The sequence below is a fragment of the Trachinotus anak genome, unplaced genomic scaffold (genome assembly GCF_046630095.1).
Source record: "Trachinotus anak isolate AG129_WGS33_773 ecotype Australia unplaced genomic scaffold, CSIRO_AGI_Tana_v1 ptg000002l, whole genome shotgun sequence".
In the NCBI taxonomy this organism is placed as follows: domain Eukaryota; kingdom Metazoa; phylum Chordata; class Actinopteri; order Carangiformes; family Carangidae; genus Trachinotus; species Trachinotus anak.
Window position 1 is genome coordinate 20,857,437 of NW_027273853.1, and position 23,573 is coordinate 20,881,009.

General features: G+C 41.7%; 1 protein-coding gene across 6 annotated transcripts in view; it reads left to right on the plus strand.

Moving 5' to 3' along the window:
* The window catches only part of fgd4a (FYVE, RhoGEF and PH domain containing 4a), a 49,567-nt gene that overhangs the window by 3,290 nt on the left and 22,704 nt on the right, over nt 1-23,573 (plus strand). Inside the window, exon 1 of one of the 6 annotated variants that reach the window (XM_071505230.1) lies at nt 1,519-1,960. The exons of 1 other annotated variant lie outside the window; for it this stretch is intronic. In XM_071505230.1, coding sequence (XP_071361331.1) covers nt 1,759-1,960 — 202 coding nt within the window. In that variant the 5' untranslated portion in view covers nt 1,519-1,758. Of the gene's footprint in view, nt 1-1,518; nt 1,961-2,008; nt 2,183-12,802; nt 13,294-19,783; nt 20,350-23,573 lie in introns of those variants that run through there. 4 more of the 6 variants (XM_071505247.1, XM_071505222.1, XM_071505215.1 and 1 more) reach the window with 4 other exon arrangements.

The following is a 23,573-nucleotide window of genomic DNA, read 5'->3' on the forward strand; positions in this document are numbered from 1 at the left end:
GTGATAAGGCAAGGCAAGGCGGGCTTATTTATATGGCGTCATTCATATACAGGGCAGTTCAAAGTGCTTCACAGAGGAAACGACATCCATTTCATTAGGGAGTCTCGTCCTGATAGAGGCTATCAATATGTTACAGTTGAAGCTCTCAGTCTTCACTTGTATTTTATCACTTTATCAGTTATTGTGTTTTGCATAATTATTCAGTTCAAAGGTCATAAAAAAATAACTGAGCACCTCACATGAATGGCTGTTAATTTTTGTTCAATTTCTTATTGCACCAAGGAATGCAGAGTTACTTCATTTCCTTATTTGAATCTCTCCCCTGAGTTGACTCAGTGTCTAGCAGAGATATCTCAGACTGGACGTGGCTGTGCATGAAGGTGTGGAGGAAGTTATTGTTTTGCTCACTTGAAAGTCTCAGCGGGTGTGGACTGCACACTTCCTGGGCTGGTAGTGGCTAATACATGTGTGTGTGTCTTGTAATATCGCTCAGCAGTTGCACACACATGCTCACGCCACACAAAAACAGGTTGACGTTTTCAGATGCGCCAGTAGGTGGAGGTAAATGCTCAGATATGTGTCACACACCAACCTGCAGCTGGACCAAGGTGCTCAGTGTGTGATGAGGACGCACACAGAGTGAAGTACTCCTCTACGGCAAAGCAGCCATCCGCTTACATTACAGCCTGGCACGATACTGTGCAGCTGCTCCCTTATCAATTAGGAAAGTAATCACTATGTTTCTCATGTTGTCAAACTGTCTAAACAAAACCAAGAGTTCCTCCCACATGAGAGCAGATTATTATACTTTTGCTCTTTAACCATTTCATTTTGACTCTTGAGTACACACAAACACACACACACACACACATACACACACACACACACACACACAAACACACACACACACACACACACACACACACACACACACACAAACACACTATTATCATGATTCTGGTAAGACGGGGGGGACATTTCTCACAGATGCCTACAGGAAAAACAATGAGGTGGAGAGAGGAAGCTAACAATGAGCTACTTTTAGACTGTTTGTTAAGAAATGTGTCAAATTTCTCTAGAACAAAAATGGGGGGGAGGGGTGTTAAAAATAAAGTTTCCTCACACCACGTATTGGTAACCCCGTGTTTGTGCGTGTACACCTTTATGCGTCACACAGTATTAAAGGCCAGATTGTTCTCTGATGGGATCTTTAATTGACTCTGAATCTATTTTTATTTTACCTCCAAACCTTATGAGCTGGGTTTGATTCGCTAACTCAGGAGAAATCATAAATGCTGTCAGTCTGAATCCCAGTTTGTCCTGTACAGTTTTTTTTTTTTTTGGCAGGAAACACTGTTTTTCTTTCCATGCACCAGCTTGGGCTTCCTGACTGCAGTGTGTGTCGTTTCCCCCTCCTTACTGGCATTGTTAGTGTGTGAGGTTCTTCTAAGAAAGCTACTGTACTTTATTTTACCTTACAAGCTAAATGAAGAGGAAGTAACTTCACAGAGAGGAACATATGGAGCTGTTACATAAACCAACCTTTTTTTTTTCACCTTTGCGAAATTGTGGACATCCCATTTGCAAGAGGACATAAAGATGTGGAGGTGTTGATGGTTGGAAGACTCGTCTTTCTCTTCAGTGCTGTCTCTCTTCTCTTGTGCAGCAGAGCATAGTACAGCTGTCGGGGGGGGGTCTCATCTACCTCTTTGTTCACAGGCTGAGGTGGAGGAAGGAAGGGGAGAAAGGACTAAACAGATGTGTGTTCAAAGCCACCGTTTGCATGAAGAAAGTGAAACTTTAGCACTAGTTGTTAGTTCTTTTTTCTTGACCTCATCTTCGCATACACCTCAGTTTCTCTCTCCACTGTTTCCACCACACTCTGCCCACCAGCTTGGACGCAGCATGGACTGCCCGGCTGCTGGTTACAGGAGGTCCCGTGTGAGACATTTTGCCTCTGGTAGGTGATCCTTACAGCCTGGACAACACAGTGCGGATGAACACTGTCAGTAGTTGAATATATATGTTAGGAGGAGATCTTGGGTTGGTATTCCTTTTTTTTTTTTTTCTGTTGTCTTTTACAAAATATAAGACACTGGACTGACAATGAAACGACGGCGCAAATACTGGTTTTGGAGCCGGAAAGGTAAAAACTCAAAGATCTGTCTGCTCTGCTGTTATGGTAAGATTTGGAGACTCCATATTTTATTTTAAGTTAATGTTAAATGATGAAAAGTATTAATGACTGAACAAATGTTTTTTTTTCTGCCCATCCTTTTGTAAACATCAGCTGTGACTCATCTTGACATTCCCCTACTTGTTCCATCCCTGCTGCTCTGTTATCCTCGTTTGACTGGATCTCAGCTAATCTGTATTTTCTACCAGCGAGCAGGATCCATTTTCTAATGCTATCATCATCTGGCTGCTCTCCCACATAGACCATTTATTTTTCATTCTGCTGGTGTTTTGCTGTTTCCTCTGACCATGTGGTTTAATGGAAGTGCCAGGAATGCACAAAACAAGAGCAAATTATCTTAAAAGGGTTCCTCCTCTCTGCAGTATCTGTAATTCTTAGTTTTTATTAGGTCTTGTCAGCAGTCAGTGCTTAACCAGAATGAATGTTTGATAAAGGCATTTGCTGCAGTATTTCTTGTCATCTACAGTGAACAAACTTGGAGGGCTTGTGTTGATTCACTGAGCTGCAGCATTGGCCTCCATGTGGACCAGTCTGCTGCGAGTGTGAGGGAGCATTTAAATCCACCATGCTGGAAAAAAAGACAGTTTTGTTCTCAGAGCCCTGGGAACCATTTCCCCCTCTTAAGACCCTCTTCCAACCACTCTGGCCTTTTGGCAACATCCCCAGTGGCCCATTACCCAACTGCATTTGAGTTGTGTGTGTGTGTCTTTATGCAGCGTAGTACGCCAGTGTACATGTGTGTGTGCGTGCGTGTGTTGGTTACATTGCCACCCTTCAACTGTGCACCTTTCTTAGGGTGGTGATCGAGGGTGAGTCACCCTTATTTAATAGCAGAGGAGAGGAAACAGTGTGAGGCATTCTGCTTTCATTCTCATTGGCAGGAAGGAAAAGGCTGGGAACACCAGCAGGCCCAGGTCCTTTCACCACGCTCATTGTTTCAGCATGGGAGAGGGTGTCACAAGCAGTGGTAACACAACATGTTGATATCACTGTGTATACAGTCGAATATGTGCGTTAGGTGTCTGTCTATTTATACTGGAGCCTTCAAATCGCAGTCCAAACAGGGAAAAGGTTGAGAGTGTTTGGTCTTAAAGATAATCACACAATTGTGAACTGTTCCTGATGGATTATGGTGAGTAGTGAGGGGGTGAATGGCTTCTGTAAGTAGTAATAAGCAGTAATACGGTGATATTGACAAAAGAGAAGGTCACAATCAGAATTATACTAATAATCGGTCAATATTAGCTTATTGCAGAAATATTGGTATGTGAGCAGCATACACTACATGTCAGCTGATAAATAACAACTAATTGCAGTGCAGAAATATCAAAATGACTGGTCTAACAGTATCACCATTACTTAGGTTGTCCACCAGAGAGCACTGACAAGTTTATTTTTCAACTGCGAAATGTCCCACTCGGCACATATATCGATTTGAAATCTTTTGAAAAAATAAAAATAAAAAATAAATTTGGGGAGTCTTGCCAAAATATGAAACTCCTGTATTTGTTGGTTTATAATCACAGTATTTTCCAATACCTGACACTGACACACCAACATTATTTTAACAATGACTGTGGGTACTTTGGATGATGTTATTGTCTGTTTATTATTAGGAGTGTGGCTACAAAGGCCCAGTGATTAGAGGCATTTAGTTCATCAAGATATTAATTCTAATATGGAAGATTTATAGTACATGTAACAATCATGTGAAGCAATATTTCAATTAATGAGCTTCAGACTGAGTCTCATTTGCTTCTTGGCTACTCAAAAAAAAAAAACATGGATCAATTAATCATGTTTAACTGATGAAGGGCGATGACAGCTGTAATGTGTTAGTGGTGACCCCAGGGCCTCTCCTACTGCTCTGTGTGTTTTGTTCTAATGAAGGTCATGTGATCAGTGTCAGCTGTCCGGCGTGATGAAGGATGTGTGTGTGAGCGAGGCATAATGACCAACAGCTCAACAATAGAAAGCTGCAGCACCACCATCAGGCCAACATTTTCACTTGTACATGATAAATATCAAAATATGTAAGAACACTGACATGGAATGTGTAAAACAGATGACTGCTCCCCAGAGGAAAAATCCATTTCTGTTTTGGATATTCACTGAGCTTTCCTTCTTAATCCAGGCAAAAACTTTGTACACAGTATATCTCCCCTAATCAAATGAAGGGATACACTCTTTTCATTTCTCAGTGAGCACCAAACTTAGAACATGGCTTCTATTTTTAGCTTCATTTGTTCCATCCACCCTTTTAGCATTGTATTGAACACTGTAGCCTTGAGTGGCATGACTGGTATTGACTTATTATTGCCTATTATTTTCCCTGTTGCTCCCTTATGTGATCCCTAAGGCTCTGAATGGAGCTTAAGCTTCAGATTTATCGAGGATGATCAGCACAGTATCTTCTAACTAGATAAAACTGGTGTGTGGATGCCTAGTGAGTCTAGAGGAAACTATGAAGTCAGGTGAAGAAAATGATGATGAGCTAAATTTAGTATCGTTGTTTGTTTCCACTCAGTGAGTGTTGTGGTGGTTGTCAGCCTTTTCTGTCGGTAGGTGCTTCCTGGAAGCTTCTTGCATCATCTGTTTTTTCTCTGTTGCCTTTTATTTTTTCTGTCCCTCAAGTCTCTCCCTCAAGATGTTTCAAACATCAGCAGTGACAGGACAAGTGCTTTTACATTTCCTACAAAGACGAGTGATCAAAATTTTGGTTGTTTTTCGGTTGTATTGTGAAAATAAAACCAATAAAACTTGCTCACCCAAAATGATTATTAGCCCTCCATATTCTTGATTCATGAGGCATTAAAATTCTCAGCATCTAAACTCTCTCTCTGTTTCTACCATTTATACTAAGGTAGCTATTCCTGTAATATCTCAGGGTGTATGTGGCCATTTTGGAGAGCATTAATGTGATGAAGTACCTTTATCTCTCAGGCATTTTATTTACTGGATTTATTTAGTGTGAAGAGAATTTACTGTTTGTTGATGCATTAATTATTGAATGGGAGGCTAATATGCAACCCGCAATCTGGACTGTGTCCACCTGGGGGCTGGCTGTCAACAATCTCATCAGCTGATTCAAGGCACCATTGAGTAAAGTTCTTGCTATTGACTATTATGTTGAACATTTCAACATGTCATAGTAGGAGAAGCACAGGGGCTACAGGAGTCCCAGTAAGTCACGGCAGCAGGACAGTGAGCCAGCAGGGACAATAGCAGGACCCTGGAACTGAAGCAGCTCATTTAAATTCAGCCTTCGTAAATGTTATTTACACCTGTGGTTTTTTAATAATAATTCAATCAGTATGTAGATGAAATGTAAGCCTCCCACCTTGCCAGTCATCAGTTAGAACAGAGCACCCGGTCTGATGTAATGTGACTGCCCTGTTAAACGATGTAAAGGGGAACGTAGTCAATCCTGTCAGCCAGGATGTGTTTTCTAAAGCCTGCAGAATAGTAATTCAATCAGGCAGACTAGAAAGGTGGGTACATTCTTCAAGGGTTAGAAGTCCATGCAATTCTTCCACGCTGCACTCGCAGTATTTTACCTCTACTCTGTCTGAGGTCACATACAAAGACCATTTGACCAAGAATCAATACTGGACGTCAGATGATCAAAATGTGAAAATGGCACTTCACTTGATAAACCGTTTTTTAAAGGTCAGTGAAACATTTCATCTTGCTAAATTCCTTCCTATGTGTTCAGTGCGCACTCATGCTCACACATGCACACACACTGTTACTGATGCACTCAAACATGAAAATAGTGAAGTACTTATTGCTCTCAGTGATCCCTTTCAACTCTTGCTGTTAATTCAGGGTGGATTATAGTGGGATTTATACTGTGTGTTTACTGCGAGGGAACCTGAGAATGATAAGGTGGATAATGAAAGCATCCAAGCGTCTTTGGTGCTGAGATGGTTTTCAAACACTCTCAGTAAACTAATAGTTTAATCAATATGGTGTCTAGATAAACGCTATTGTCTGGCTGGGGTATTATGCATCTCACAGCGCTGCTCAGGACTGACACAGCATTGATTGTAGCAGGTTGTTGTTGTTTTTTTCTTTCTCAGAGGCAGTTGACAGCATTGATGCCATGATGATGGTTATGTGTGTGTGTGTGTGTGTGTGTGTGCGTGCCAGGCTGGATTTTGGGAATCAATCCAAGATGGGTCTTAGCTGTGTTGCGGGGGCAGATCCCGAGCCGTGGTCTGATGTCCCTTCATGACAGATGTGCACTGCTGCGGTAGAGACAGAAAACTAGCTTTTGTACCTTGTTTGCTGTGTCGTGCTGTGTAGCTTTTGTTCTTGTGTGTGTGTGTCTATAAACACGTGTGTGTCTGCAGACAATACCCATCATTCATCATTGACCTTCATAATGTGCTAATGCACCGGCAGGAGGGGGGACTCAATGAAAAGAGCAAGGGCTCAAATGCAGTGCATGCCTGCCATGTGGGTGTGTGTGTGTGTGTGCGTGTGTGCCGGCAAGCATGCACGTTTGCATGCATTTTAAGTGATGTGGGTTTAATTAATGATGTGTGTGCGTGTGTGTGTGTGGGAGGCCCATGGTTCTAAGCTTATAGAGATGTGGTGGGTAATGGCCTGGGGCCATGCTGCTCTCCTCTCCTCCCCACTCCTCTGCTCTCAGGCCAAAGAAAGAAGAGAGAGATGGATGGTGGCGAGAGATGGACTAGAATAACGGAGTGGTAGGTGGATGTGATAGAGAGACAAGGGAGGTGGGGAAGGAAATACCAGCTGCAGCGGCAAGGAGGTAGGAAAAAAATGTGAGGTGGACAGTGTGTGTGTGTGTCTGTGATGCGTGGGAGGAAGGAAGTGAGGCTTAAGGAAGCAAAGGACAGAAGAAAATATATGCACATATATTGTCTTGTTTTATGCTTGAAAGTACAAGACCAATTGTGATACACTTATTGTGATCATTTGTGATACACAAAGCCAACTGGATCAATTTGGAAATTTTTTTATTGAAACATCGCTTATCTGGTTAAGACAGGTTGAATATAGAAAATGTTCCTTCTGAAAAGAAATAAATTCCTTATTGGGTTATTTTCTATGGGAGGAAAGTCTCAAAATAGAAGTCATTCTTTGAACTTTTTTTACCTTAAAGCTGCACTAATCAATATTTTTATGTTGACAATGGATCAAATTATTTTGTGTAATGTGAAGGTCAGGGGTCACTTGTAGTGATGAACCCACTGTAAACTCCCTGTGCAACTCTAACCACTAAACACTGAACAGTAAAGGTTAGTGATTAGCTGGTGAACACAGTGGGGCATTTAGAGTTGGGGGAGACCGGACCACAGCTTAAAAGAGAATGAAAATTGGGCTTAGTTCATGAGGCAGCCAAAAACTCCAAATGCGAGCTAATTTTGCCCTCTATTTCCTGGGTATTTAATTAGGCAATTTGCCATCATATTATCTTGTGAAGATTAGAAAAAAAACAGTGTTTCCATGATAGCTTGTTCTGTTTCCCCCAGTAGGTTGAATCAATGAAAAAGAAACTTGTCTGGTAGAAAAGAGACCAAAGTCCTAAATGAAGTAAGTGCTGATGTTTTGCCTGAAGCTTGATCCTACAATGCGAGAGAACCCTCACAGTTTATTGAACTGTTTCTCATTTAACATGCTCTTGATAGTTTGCTGAAGGGTGATCTGAAAAATTTTAATCATTTCATAAATTCAATGAGGATTACAATAGAGGGTTTAATAGGCTTAATCCATGTCCAGGAAATACCCATTGCCCAAAACATTTCTAATTAAAGGCAATAAATTGTCTGAAGATAGAATTTATGCAGATTTCCAAATCTCCTCGCATCCTCGAAGAGGATCAGACTTGTCTGTGTGAAGGACAGAATTCCCAACAATTAACTGACTGTATGACTCTTAATTCTTATTTAAATTTGATAAACATGAGATTAAACTAGAGACCAAATGTATTCATGTATTTAATTATACAATACTGCAAGTCTGTTTTGTTAGTTTTCCTTGTGAGTGCTGGTCCTTGCAGCCAGATTGGCTCAATTTTTACTCTTAGTCTGAGTTCAGACTGCTGCTGGTAACTATCCTTTCTACAGCCAGTGCCTCCACACTTCAGAGGTGTGATGTTGTCAGTGCATCGGGGCATGTGAGAGCTTCAGGGTCACCCAAGTGTGAAAGGGAGAGTTTGATCATGGCAGAAATAAGGAAAGAAGCAGTTTTAAATGGACACCAACCAAGGGAGTTTAAAATAGACAAAGTTTGAGCCTGTGTGGAGAGATTCAGACAGGATTCTTTAAGCTACCATCCACAGTGTGCGACAACAGATTGATCAGTGGTTGCAAAACAGTGAGGAAGGGCTTATCAGCAAGGAGTGTGTGCATCAAGTGTTTCACTGCATTTCTCATTCCAAGTGGTGCGTTTTCTGTAGTTTGTGTGTGTGTGCTTTGTGCACGCTCTGTGCATGAACCCAGGATGAATAAGATTTATGGATTTATGGACTGTCTTCATGCACATGTATCTGCATGACAGTAATGCCTGCGTATATATGCCCATGTGCTCACTTCACAAAATGCATATTGTACAATGAATACTAAAACAGGCCTGTTACTCACTGTCTGAAAACCAATACTTCTGTCAGGTGTTGCCATCGAAACAATAAGCCATTCTTCTGATAATAATCAATGAACATATTGGCTCACAAGAGGTAAGATTTCCTAACATAATATTCAAATGTTCACCCCAACCAAGATGCCTGACATTCTTCTCAAAGTCATTTCCTGGTAAAATGGTGCTCAGCTGTCCACTGGCTCTGATGAAAAAGCCAAATATAATTTTTTTTTTCTGTTTAACATTATTTTTTATACTAATAGTGACATAGCCAAATGAAGCTGAATGTTGCTGGTTCACATGTAGTCACAGTTAGTCTCAACACCTTCTGTGCAACAGTGTCATTAATGTTAAACAAATCCTGTAGGATTCTAACAATATCGGCACATAGTAGGCTGAAAGCTGACAGGGACAGTAGATCGAATCACTATGTCTAGCCTTAGATGCAAACAACTGCACCATATTAGATTCATGGTAGATTCATAGATTTCATTTTCTATATAGTTTGCAAAGTTCAATGCAAGCAAACCACCATGTAAAAGAAGCACAAACACAATCTACTGTAGGTAGGTTATTGGCAGTTCTGTAAAAAATCAAGGCAGTCAAATATTTGCATAAAGCCAGTAAGTATAAACAAATGGAAGTATTACTTCTGCTTAAGCTTTATAATGAAACTGCTTCTGCATAAAGAAACATAGCTTCAGCACTTTATTCTCGATGAATGATTGTGGTCAGATATCTGCAGCGATATATACATGTTAGTTGTTTTCTTGCCCCAGCCTTAGGCCACATAAAGGACTTGAAACCTCAGTGTTTTTTTTAGCATATAATAACTCATGTGATGTTGTTGAAAATGTCAGCCTGTGTGATGTTTCCATTTCAAGAGATGCTTTTTGATTAAAGGGTGTTGATGTTTTTCTCTGATCCCCTACTCCTCCAGAAAACAAAATGAATCCAGCCACATGCATGTTTTCTTCTGGCCCAGTATACAGCCGGGTGCACGGCTCGAAACTGGCCCATATACAGATGCTACTTCCACATCTGGGTCGATTCTGATGCACACAGAGAAAAACATCTTGCTGTATGGTAGATAATAACTGGAATCTGCCCAGATGTGGAAGTGCATGGGCCAGACTTGGGCCAAGGACTCGGGCATATGTTGCGCCAGAAGTTACATTTTCCCATCTAGTGTTCCTATGACTTACAGAGAAACCATATTATCCCACACAGTGCATCTAAACAATAACACAAGCTCTTCAAGATTCCTGTGGTTGATTAGCAACATGACGGATCTGTGTACCAGTACAAGTGATGGACAGTAACATAACACACATAGACATAGTAATTTGTAACCCTAATGTAATTCCTTTGAGCAATTTGCAGTTCTGTTTGCTGCCCTACCAGGAGTTTAAATGAGGGTTGATATCAATTTCGTTTGAAGACAGACTACTGTGGGACATGTTAGCTGTAATTTGCTGGTTAGCCTCGACTAAAAATAAGAAATCAGCCTTGTAATTTGTCATATTTGTACTTTTCCATGACTATACATTCAGTTAGTACAAGTTTAGTAATTAGTGAAATGAGGAGTATGAATAGCCTATTTAATGAGAATTGATTGTATTTTACATTTTACACTAATTAAAACACAACAGACATGCATCATGTCATGTCTGTGCTTACAATGGATCAAACTGATGGTTTTACCTTGTATTCTAAGACTGAATGTTTAACTCAATCTTTGTTTAAATTTCTTTACTCTCCTGTTGCTTATTAGTGGCAGATTTTTAACTGTTGCTGTTTTATGAGTCCTAAACCTTGAACTAGGAGTATGGACCTCTCACCTCTGTGTGTGTCTTTGTGTGTTTTTTGTGCGTGTCTGTCTCTGTGCGTGGCTGCAGGCTGTGTGACCCATGAACAACAGTACTGGCCTGTAGGTGGTAATGGCTCTGCAGTGCATGACCAGGAAGAAACAGAGCAAACAGTTATTTCTGTAACACCCTGATTTCCTGCATTTGGTTTACATGCACAGTGACATGCAGGCAGCACAGCACGCATACTGCTAATGGTGAGGTCTGGATATAGTTATTACTCTCTCAGCTTTCCGGTCACTAATTACAGTGTTAAGAGGCCTGCACAGACTCATAGACTGTACGAGGCATGTGGGAGATTAAGAGAATCTATATGTCTATATGCAGGTCTATATGTAGACTGTGAGCTGGTCGGTTCATGTAACCGCTGGAAGGATTTCAGTTTAATGGGCGTTCATGTCTGGCACTGGTTTTGAAGGGTTAACAATAAAGGGTGTGTTAAATCATTATACAGATAATTACTGGCCCCATGCCCAATTTGCAGCTGTTGTAAAACATTATAAATTGAGAAGTGAGATGAAAAGGGGGAGAGGAGGAGGTCAGTGAGGGGGAACAGGTTGAAAAAGAAAGGATTAAAGTGTGAGATAAAGTTGGAAGAAGACAAAGAGAAAGATGGCTGCGGTGACAGAGAGGAGAATAGAAAGGAGGTTAGGACTGTTGATGGCTGCCTGTCTGAATTAGAGAAGAGATGACACCTCTTGACATAAAGACAGTCTCCTTTCATCTGAGTGCCTGAGGTGTTACTGCGTGTGCGTTTGTGTGTGCATCGCGCTCAACTAACCAAAAGCATGTTTCAGCACACAAGTTGTGAAAGCAACACTTCTCTGTGTCACTTTAACATTTATCGGTGCCTGTAGGTCATTTCCACAGAGAGGTTTTACAGTTCGAGAACAACTGAGCACTCTTTCTCGCCATGTCAACACTTCAGCCAGTTCAGCCAACCACAGCAGAGATCTCGCCGCTCTGCAGTCGGTGTTCAGCACCGTTGTGACAATGGACTGCGAGGAAGAAGACACAAATAGCAGTACAGCTACTGTACAGTACAGCTACATAGCACAGGGTATATTTTTTGATATGATAATACTCTCCTGCAAAATGCATTCTCATTTTTGTTTTTTTTTTCCCACTTCAGCGAGACACTTGAGAGGTGCTCTACTGGGCTCATGAAATCGTCTCCAAACCCAAAATGTTAAATAAAAACATGCGGTGTCATCAAGCTAAAAAAGTTAGTTCCTGAAACGTAGACACTTAACAGGCTTTCACAAGAGCTGTACATTTTAGACTATAGACAAGAGTGAGTGTGTAGCCATGCCACTAGCATTAGCATGACGACATGCTCACAATAGTCAAGTTTCCATCCAAACAAAGGAGGTTAGCCAACTGGAGGCTCAAACCTTAACAGACAGAACATCTGAGGCAGGATTGATTAGATCTGCAACACAGTTATAGTGTCAGTAAAAACTATTTTCTATGAAAACGTGCTTTATTTTGAAACACGAGTGGCTGCAGCTCTTATTATAGACGTCTGCTTCAGATTCTGTCATTACAGGACATAATTTCAGCTTTGAAACTGCTACTGACCTAAAAAGACTAACTCAGACTTGTCTTGATCGACTTCGAGAGAAAAAAGATCAATAGAAATCTCTGGCTTTCACACAATATTGTTTTTTCTGTTTCAAGAGTATCCAAATTTTTTGTTCTTTTGGAAAATATTTCTCCATGCAGTTCCTCTTCGGAGTTTGTCACCATAGACATGGGAAAAGAGTGGGTGGTTTTTTCCCCACTACCTCCATCCTACACTGTGCTACTCAGTGTGAACCCTGGAAGGACCAGACACCGAGAGACACTGAAGATGATAAATAATAACAGAGGTTCTATAAACCTCTACTTCAGGCCTCTACTCTTTAACAGACCAGATCAATTCTTCATCTACTCTCTGTCCAGATGCCATGCCTCCCCCCTCCACCACCACTACCACCCCCACCCCCACATCTTTCTCTTCCTGGGGGGGTGTCACCTATATCTGCTACAGCCACCAGCAGCAGCAGCAGCAGGGGTGGCAGAAGAGTGCGGCCATTGGCTTCTTCCCCTCTCACTGGCCCTCCCCTCGTCCAACACAATGGGACTGATTGTCCATGCGACACACACAGGCATACGCAGACACACACGCACACACACTGAGGGGGCTTTACTCTGGGGCTGAGTGTCGCTCCCCCGCCATATGCCCCGTCTCCGCTGGAATGTGATTATCTTTCCTCGGCGTGGAGAGGAAGACAGAGCGATGAGGAAAGGGTAAAAAAAAAAAGAGAGCAGCATCAGAGAGCGCAAAAGAGGAGGTTGAATGAAAGGGCGAGTCAGTCTGTCACTGAGCGTCCAAGTGTGTGTGTGCGCGTGTGTGTATGTGTGAGAGCGAGAGAGAGAGCGAGAGAGAGAGAGAGAGAGAGAGAGAGAGGGAAGGAAGGGAGGATGCAACCAATGCAGCGAGGCAGCAGTTTAACACGAGCCTGAACCTGCCAGTGCGAGGGACAGAGCAGAGAGAGGGGAGGGGAGAGGTCTTTTCACTTCAGTCTAGCAGTGTGGATTTTTATTTCGTCACTGGACTCACTTCGCTGGACTCAGGTTAGTGCCTCTTCTCTTTTTAAACCAACCAGCACCGGCTTGTTTTATCCACCGTGTGCACAATGCAGCCATGGGGCGTTGGGTTAAGAGAGCTGACAGACAAAATGTGGGTGGTTCATGACCACATAGACACTAAAATACTGTTTGCTATTCGACACATACACACACACACACACACACACAGACACGTCGCCTGCTGAGAGTGATGGTTAACAAAGGGAGGAGTTCACATCACAAACGACAAACCCTAGATCTCACCACAGGATGTTTCTCTGGCGGTTGCTGTAAGTAAGTGTGGTTGTGTTCGTGTGTGTGTGTGTGTGTGTGTGTGTGTGTGAGCTCTGGGGGTACTCTAAGCAGTGGGAGCTGTATTGGCTGGAGGGGACAATTAATTTTCTTTAAGGCGTTGTTGACTGAGCATCTCAGCTGCAGGCTGTCTCAAGATATGCACTACGGAGCTGCAACTCACACACACATACACACGCACACGCATTCAAACACACACATGCTTGTGCACGTAGAGGCTGCTGCTGCTGATTTCAGTTAACTCTGTTTGCCATGATTTGGTGTAATCGGCCTCAGCTGTCTTCAGTGAGCCGTGGGAAAATATGCAAGTCTGTGCCTGTGTGTGTATGCTTGTATGTGTGTGTATACTGTGGCCTGCTGCTACTGAATCATATACAAACAAAACTATAATTTTAAGTCACCTTGTCATTACAGCTGTAATACAATCTCTTGATTATAGATGTAATCATAACTGTGTGTAGCTGCTGTACTCTATCCTGATTCATAATACCAACAAAGAAAAATGAGTTAGTAAATATTTATAATAAATCGTTGCAATAATGACTTTTTTTTTTAATTACTCAGCAAATAAAAGACAAAATACGCCTCGTGCTCTCTGTCTTGGGGCTCAGATCGCCCCACTCCATCTCCCTGCTGTGTATGTAACTCATTTGGCTGGCTATCTCCGCAGTTTATCTGCAGCAATATATTTTCTGTAGAGCTGCCTCCACTTTTCAAGGCTTCCCATACAGGCAGGCAGCGGCAGGGGTGTTATCAGTTCCCGCTGTTTGCGTTGCAGTGGAGGCAACCATTCACCATGTGTGATCCCACTGATGAGATCCCCCCAGGCTCAAGGAGGTCTCTGCAACAAATCCAAGAGCTCAGGTTGAAACAAATGGAGGTTAGGAGCTTCTTATCTATTACTGGTGATGCTTCCTTGGCTTAAAGATGAATCAGTAAGGGGGGTTTTAAGATGACACCTTCTGTTTTAGGTGTAAAAGTTGTCATGAAGTGCTGGGATTTGGTGTTGCATTGTGGAGATGGAAGTATCTGATTGCTCACTAGACCCCTGTATCTGTCACATTAATAGCTATCCTCAGAGAAAATCTGACTTTCTGGTGTTAAGTAATGAAGTGCCAAAATGTTAGCCAGTGCAGCTGGATCATGGTTCTTCCCCTAACATAATTAAATAAACAGACTCTTGTGGATCAGTGAGCAAAAGCATATGTAGATTTGTAGGTCTGATAACTTACACCTTTCTCTTTTCTCTCGTCTCTCCTGTCACCTTCTACCTTATGTTGTCTTATGAAGCGTAAAGGCAGCAGGGGCCAGGTACATGATGTGGCAAAAAAAAACTGTGAAGAGCATGTTCTTTCTAAAGAGAAGCTGAAATGAGGAAGGAGTACTAAGAGCCTCTTCACAATGAATACTAATGTACATACAATGATAGCAACAGCGAGTCTGCTTCTCAGAAGCCTCATTTATTCACATTATGGCTTGCTCTTGCATTTTGTAATGTTTGCGGTGGGTGTCCGTGTATTTCTTCTTCTCTTTTTCGAAACGCTCAAGTAAAAAATGCTGTGTCATGGCCCTGCACAGGCTTCATTGGTTCTGTTCGTGGCGGCCGATCATCTTGTCATTTTGTTCTCTCCGTGTATAGTGGTTTATCTTTCTGCTGAGCTTCCCTTGAGACAGACCAGAAATGCTGATGCTGTTTGACCCTCTTCCACAAGGACGTGCTGTGTAGCTACATGTATGTAAGCATGTGAATGCAGGTTTACAGGAAAGCAGACTGAGTTTATGAGCAATGTGAGTTTGAATATGGAGCATGCAGACCCACTTTAAGAGAACATTTTTGACAAGCATAGTGTCCAAAATGAGGAACACAGGAAATAATTTTAGTCCAAGCATGATGATTGAAACAGGAAGTTTTGGTTCATGCTAATTCTTTTTCCCTTTTTGCCTCATTAGTGCCCCAGCCGCGGCTACAGGCTCGCCTGCAGGCTTGCTTTCAGGATTGCAGGGTTTTCTGTGCATTCCAGCTCTGTGCTGTGAACATGGTCTCCTGTGCCTCCAGTCAGAGGGGCTCATTCATACTGAGCACAATGATCCTGTTTGAGACATAAGTCTTTACCCACGCTGTTTGATTGGCATTATATTCAGCATCTATTTACTTCATCCATAATGCATTGAGTCAAATCTGTTTAGCATTAATGAATCTCTGTTGCTTACTCTTTCCTAAATGTTTGAGGCTCAATAGGAGATAAACAAAGAGACAGTTAAGACACATCTAAATGAAGAATTCATCAGATGTATTTTAAATCAAACTATAATCTGTTGAATTCATTGACTGTTCTCTAAGCTGTGCCCATTTAGTCTGTAAAAGTTTCCATTGTTGCACAGCACACGTCATTTACAAAGACAAGGTTGGCAGACTTACCACTTTATATTTATTATATATTTTTTCAACAGTAGTTTCTAGCCATGTATCTATACAACTGTCATGAGTAAATTCTCAGCTGTCACTAGCTAGCTAATTAAGCTAACAGCAGCTCAGTGAGTTGCTTGAAAAAAAAGCTGCTGGCCGACTTTTTAACGTTTACAGTGCACCGAGGATGAGTGAATGAGAACCTTGTAAAAAACTGCAAATGTGGTAGTGTGCTAAAGCTGAAGCTAAAGCTACATGTCCCTGGCAAAACGTCAGCATCCTCACCATGATTTCATGAACCATGATCCATGTAGAGAACATGGCAATAAAGAAAGAGCATTGTTCTTGTTTTGTGATGTGGAACTAGTTAGTAGTGTTATGACAAGGAATAAAGAATCAAGGAAAATGTGAGATCTCTAACCTATCTCTAAACATAACCCTGTTTGGATGTCACAAACAGATTTGATGTATCCTTCATTCTTTGTATTTTCAGACAGTAAGTTTAAAATGTAATTTTAGGATAAGGACCATAGAAACAATGTGTTTTTGGCAAATATAACACTGCCTTGGTTAACAAGTTCTGCTGCAGTCGCTGAATTGTGCACTTCCCCAAATCTAATAAAGTGCAGGACAGTGTTGCACACTCTAACGTAGCAGCAGTTTCCGATCAGAGAGGCTATTTCTACTTAATGAATGTGATATTGTCAACTGAGCGTTTGTGTGTGTGTGTGTGTGTGTGTGTGTGTGTGTGTGTGTGTGTGTGTGTGTTTTTTATGGGTTTTTTGGGTTTTTTTTTTTTTTTACGTAACCCCACAAAAAATGCTCTTTGGCCTTGGAAGTAAAGCTAGATTAGATAATAAGATAATGATAAGCAAATTAGCAAGAGATGCTAACGTTTGTAGTTTACATTGGAGCAGATAAAACTGAATCACTTTCTTATACACTTTAGCTCTTGTATTTATTGGTTTTGCATGCAAACCTCCAAGATTTATATGGTATTAGAGTATATTAGAGTATTGCCCTTATTATGCACCATGCATACCTCTTCAACATGGGCAGGAAGTTTTTGCTGTATTTTCAGGGTAAACAGTCAAATAGTCAATTCAAAGGCCACTCATTGCATAACAGCCTCTGAAATGTTGTCGACAAAATATCCGTCCACCATGTCCTTTCACAAATGTCATGTGCTGTCACTCGTCTTGTTGACAAGGCGCCTGTTGTGGCTTTTTGCCTCATGTTGCGTCTGAATATTAGCAGGATTGGAGTAGACAGTATTTTCAGTGTCAGACAGCATGTGTTGTAGATGAGTAATAACAACTTCTGAGCACCAGTTTGTGAGAGTTTCTCATGGAGTTATTTTTAGAGATGGGGCTACATTTTCACTTTACAAAGTCATTTACTTTTGCAGAGACGATGGAAATTTCAAAGGTTATTTTTGTAAACATTTTGGTCATAAATGGGGCTGCACGGACATTGAATAGAAACATAGCTACATTGTAGGAGAAATACCCTCGGGGCATGTGGCTCTGCAGGGTTCAACTTCACTGTTTTACACAAATATGTGAGTGCAGCTGGTTTGCGAGGGTTTACTGTAGTTTATTGCTTTTTATAGACACGTTGTGATTGCTTTTCTGTTTACAGAGTATTGGTCTTTTATGCCTGATGTAGGTCACTTTCACATATCTGCACTTCATTTGTGAGGCATTTCAAATCCATTTGGTTCAGTCTTATCTTAAAAGACCACGCTGTGAATAAACACTGTTGTTCATTTGTGAACAGACGGGTCTGCTGGGGCCCAGTCAGATGTGCTGATTGAGCGGACAGGGTATTGATTGACACATTTGGGAGCTCCTGCCCAGCAGCTGTGATCTGTTTTCTAAGGTAGCTGGGGCAGGTCACGGGGCGGGGGGGGGGGGGGTGAAGGGAGACCATAAGAAAGAAGGTGATAGGGAAGGAAAGCAAAGGCATGATAAAAAAAAAGATGGGGGGCGGGATGGGGTGGGGGGGGGCGTTAGAGAGATAGAGGAAGAAAGAATGACTGTTGCCTGTCGATGTTATCGCATACTCTCACTCTAACATTCGATCCCTTTTTCAGTGACCAGTGGTGGTAGAGTCCACTGTCGCAGCACTGCTGTTTGGATCTCAGTTATAGGGCTTTTACCACTCTCTCTCTCTCTCGCTGTTTCTCTCTCTCTGCTACTAACCTCTCTCTTTTTTAAACACATCAACCTAAGATTTCATACCTGCTTAGATCAGATATGAAACTAAATCTGTATCTCAAATCCAAAGAACATTTAAGTATTTCATTAGGTGGTTGTTCTTTATTAGAAGAACAGAACTTTTCTTTCCCTCTCCCTCTTTCTTTGAAGTACAAACAGGAAGCGTTTAAAGGGGGGGGGGGGGGGGGGGGGGGTTCACAGCACACCCCACTTGGAGTGCCCTCATTAGACATGGGCCATAGAGCATGTTCAGATCATGCTAAAAGCTTATCTTCACATGCTGCGGCTCTGTAGGGAGGACGCTGGGAACCAGTGGGGAGATGGACAGCGTCAGCACAAGACGTACACATTTTATGAGGCACATGTTTAAGTTACTGGAATGTGAGCAAAGCATGAAAAAAAGGACAGTTTTCTGAAGAAGCTTAGCTGCTTTTACTAAGGAGGACCCACAGTCCACTGCTCAAAGTCTGCAGTTAAAACAGCACCTCATCATTTTTCAAATGTTTTAGAGGCCTGAAAAGTAAAAGTATCCAATATTTCACAGTAATATTCAAAAGTGAAGGCAGCGCTAATCAATATTTTCATTGAAAGAGCTCGCTGTCATGATGAACCCAATTGTCACCCAACTCTGCACTTCTTCTCAATTCTAAAGCGCATTTTAGCATCTTTTAGCTCATTGTTTTAGTTTTACAGGCTAAACTCTAATGTTTAGCAGCAGGAGCAGACAACTGTGTTTACAGAAGAACGAGCACTAGACAGACACAGTTATAGCAACTTAATGGGAAACATAGCGGAGATTAAAGCAAAGCTGAAAGGAAAGTGAATATTGGACATACATTGGACATTCATCCCAGAATTGAATTATTAGATGGAGAGTCAGCAACATGATATGTCCATGTTTGCTGCATGAGCTGGAGGCGGGGGTCTCATCTGGTTACCTCTGACCACATAAAGGGCTTTACAAGGCCTTTTAATTTTCACTCTATTATGTTTGTGGCAGAAAACCATAACTCTGGGGTAATTGTCCATTATGAAAGGACAGGAGAGAGAGAGACAAGGGAGACAGACGCAGCTGGTCTCTTTCAGTAGCCAATCTCTTCTGTGTCAAGCATGAAAACCTCAGACATGTGCTCACACACACCCAGACAGACACACACATTATCACTCAGTATGATTAAAGGGGGTGTGACTTGGCATATTAATACATCTCCCCTTTCCATTATTTATGAGTTACATTTGAATGGTAGTTATCTCAATCTAGAGCAGCCATGCAAATGAGGTTACTTTGCATTCTTGTGTCCTTATGGGCAGAAACGGTCCTTTTTTATAGATTTAACGGTATCTATTTCTCATCATTATAGGATGATAAGTGCAGATTCCCCTCTGTGATTTAGGCTTTTTAAATTTCATTTTCTGCTGCCATATATCAGGATTCAGATTAGTACAAAATTGGGCTTTAGGGAGGGGGCTTGTGCAGTTGGATTTGTGTAACACAGTTTCCATGTGAGGAAATACAGTCGGGATGCACTGGCTCGGGAGCAGAAAATGGGCAAAAAAAAAAACTGTGTTTAATAATGGCCTGGTAGATCATTTGGCAGAGCTGCAGATGGTTAAATATTAACTGTTATGGCTGGTTAATTTTCATCTATCTGACTTCTGCATTCTCTCTCTTCTCTGCGTACTCTCCTTCAGTCCTTTCCTCATCAGCGATTTACAGTGTTTCCACCCCCTCCTTTAGATTCTCTCCTCCTCTTCTTTTCTCTCCTCCCACCTTGGGGTGGCTTTGTCCTTGAGTGCTGGCATTATTATGGAAATAGTTAAAAGTGACCGTGAAACAATATCTTGAAGGACAACTTCTCCCTCCTCCCCTCCTGCTATTCCCTCCCTCACCTGGTGACTCTGGTTTCCAGGGAACCGGTTTGTACAGTGACGGAGCAGGTACTCAAAGGGTTGGATGAGTTAATCCAGAGATGAAGTACCTAGACAACAGGGAAGGTTGTGTCTGAAGACAGGAGTGACAGTTTCTCTTTTATGCCGATAATACTGAGTTGAAGAGAGGCTCTGAGATGAATAGACACCGTGTGATGGGGGGAAACCAGCTGTACTGGAGAGGAGTGCTCACAGGTACTGTAGAAATGATTTCTTTTCTTAAGCAGCCAGGCAGCTCAAGAACATCAAGAAAACACACTTTGTTTTGGTTTCAGAAGAGAGTTTTAGAGGTGTGCACTGTCGGTGAACCACTGGGGGAAGCCCTGGTTTTATCGCAGAAACCCACACACACAGGTGCTGCTAGACAAGCGTGTCCATCAGTGTGGGTGCAGTCACCTTCAAAACATTCAAAACATGCAGCTTGTCTGTAGAGGGGAAACCATGTAGATAATTTGTCATGACTTTGTATGGTGAACGGTGAATTAAACTAGACGTCTGTATTAAAGGTCAGGCGGTTTTTCCTGCTCACGGTTTCAAGGAAAGGAAAATAATAATGATAATAAAGTTGTCAGACTCTGTGACATGCTCATGTATCATGTGTCAATATGAGTGTAAAGGTGAATGTAATCTGGTTTGAAGACATTGTCTGCACATAGAGCACTTTCTAAATTTGGGGGAAATTATCTTTTGGTCGGCATGGATGAGATTTTTTCTATTTTGAGTCAAGTTCAACAAAAGCTTGTGTAGACATGGAAGATATTTCAGGGGGGCAGGATGTGATGTTTAATCTCTACATTTTGAAAATGCATTGTTTTGTTTTTTCATAGTTATGTTATTTTTCTGTTAAGTTAATTAAAGGATGAGGCTTTTCCCATTTTTTATTTATTGTCAACTAAAGACCAAAACCATCAATGAACTGATCAACCTAACAGGTATTGCCCATTGGTTCCTATTGAAAATATAAATATTAAACAATGTCAGGCAGTAATTGTTAGTGGGATCAATAAATTGTTTTTGTTTTGTTTTGTTGATTTGTTCCCAACTCCATGTTTTCTGAAGTGTACAAAGCAGGTAGAGGTGGTGACGGATGGATAAAGTGGTGGTGGCAGTGAAGAGACTAAGATTCACTTCACTTCATGTGTTGACTGAAAGTCAGACTCGGGTCATAACTCATTTGGTGTTTGACTCGACAGCCGTCTGCTGTGTGTCAGACTCGTCCTGCTGCTGTAGAGCAGGTAAAAGCAGCAGCTGGGGGATCGATCTATGTGATAAAAGGTTAGCAGTTGTGAAGATCTGATAATGTCACAGCTCATTGACTGTCCCACATGAGCAGATCATCACCACTGTGCTTTTGATCAGCTCCAGCTTTATATACTGTAGATAAAGCACAGCGCTGTTGGAATAGAGGTGGAGGTGTCTTCACTTCAGGTTATTTCAGGAGAAGCAAAGGCGTTCATTTGGCAACTGATTGTAATGTAACTGCTAAACTAGTTTTTTATTTCCCTGACTGCCATCATTGGAGCGTTTGCTGCAGTTTGCCAGCTGTGTTGATGACTGTCTAATTCATTAAGCTAAGTAGAGAAAAACTGAGGCCCAAAGGCGAACAGGAGATGGGAGATTTCTTTCCCAGCTGACTTGCTGTGTTCAATACAAATCTGACATGATATGACATAAATCTATCAATACGCTGCAGTTTGTGTTTACTGTAATTGACAGTAAACTGCAAGCAACACAGACATCAATGGAAAAAATCGACTCAGCTCTCTCAATTCCTCAGTTTCAGTTACAGTTATTGTGGATCTGAAGATTCTTGTGGTCCTCTCACCAAATTGTCATTTTCACTGTTTCCAGTCAGACTTTAATTTTACTGACTTTTCTTTGCGTTTCATTTTCATAGGTCAGATCAGTCTTGGTATGCTATGAGTTGAGACCTCCAGATAAGACTGTATGAAGATGAAAAACAGGAAGTTGACCGACAGGAAGAGGAAGTTTGGGGTCAGGCCAGTAGCTGGATCAGTAGACTCTTCCCCCTCATACATCATCAGATCAGTAGGTCCCCCCCCCCACACCCACATCTGAGAAACCCGCTCATTCAACCTTTACATCCTTTATGGATGTTGTCACTTATGTTCTGGCAGCGTGTTGTTTTTCTGAGTGTATGTGTGTTTTCAGTGCTGACATAGGAACAAATCCCCCACTTCAGGAAACAATAGGTGTATGATGACTCTAATCACATGGCTGAGAGTCTGCAGGAGAGGGGGGGGGGTCAGTTTCAGTTCAAGCAAGTTAGTGTGTTTCCTCTATAGAGAAGAGTCTGATGTGAACATGATGCTTTTGATAAGCTTCTTACATTTATGCTCTGAAAAGGGAACTTATATAACAGATTGGGGTTCACCTTATGTACTGTGAAGTAAGTACATGTGTGTGTTTGTGTGCATGTGTGTGAACAGCAGGCAGGCCTGTCATGACAGGTCCAGATGGTGGGTGGAGAAAGCCCTCCTTTAATCCCTGAGCCAGGATATTAGACCCCCCCCCTCTTCACACACACACACAACACATACACACACACACACACACACACAGAGTCATTTGTACCTCCTCTCGACTGTTTGCACAGCCCCACGCTGAGTCTGTCCACTTTTCTTTTACATGGCATTATCCACACTCCATTAAGTCACTCTCAGCTCAGTGCTGCTGTGTTGTCATATCCCAACTGATACTGTGCCACGTTCTTTGTGCAAATCATAAATCTGTGTGTTATGAGAGGTATCGTCAAGTGGTGACAATCTACTGAAAGGTTCATTCAATGACAAAATGTGTCTAGACTCATTTTGACACCCTGGCATCCTGTCTTCTCCATAGTATATTTTAGAGCGACCTGTTCTTTGCATATTATTTCATTACATTATTACAATATCAAAGCATGACTGTTGTTGAGAATAGTTACAAATTCTGTAATAAAAACCGAAAAATTCTTATATTACACAAATAAACACGTTGTGCGATGAAGATATGTCAGAGTAAAGATATTGTACAGTGGAATGATAAACATGATGTTCAGCAGTGAGGTTTACCACGTTCACCGTCTCAGTGTGTTGGTTTGGTAACATTCACATATTAGCACCAAACACAAAGAGCAGCTGAGGCTGATGGGAATCTCATTAGTTTTGCAGATTTGGTAGAAAACCAGAGTACTGGACAAATATTTGATGCGAGATGAACAACTTCCCTCCAACAGTTGCTTCAGTGTTTCACTCTGAACCACAAATGTCAACCTCATGGTGGTGATGAAAGAAAATCTAAATGATTAATTATAATCATCTGCCAACCACAAAAGACTTTTGTTCTGAGTCTTTATGATTCATCCTTTGGGGAACATTAACACTCGTATTAAATTTCATGGCAATTCTTCTAATAAT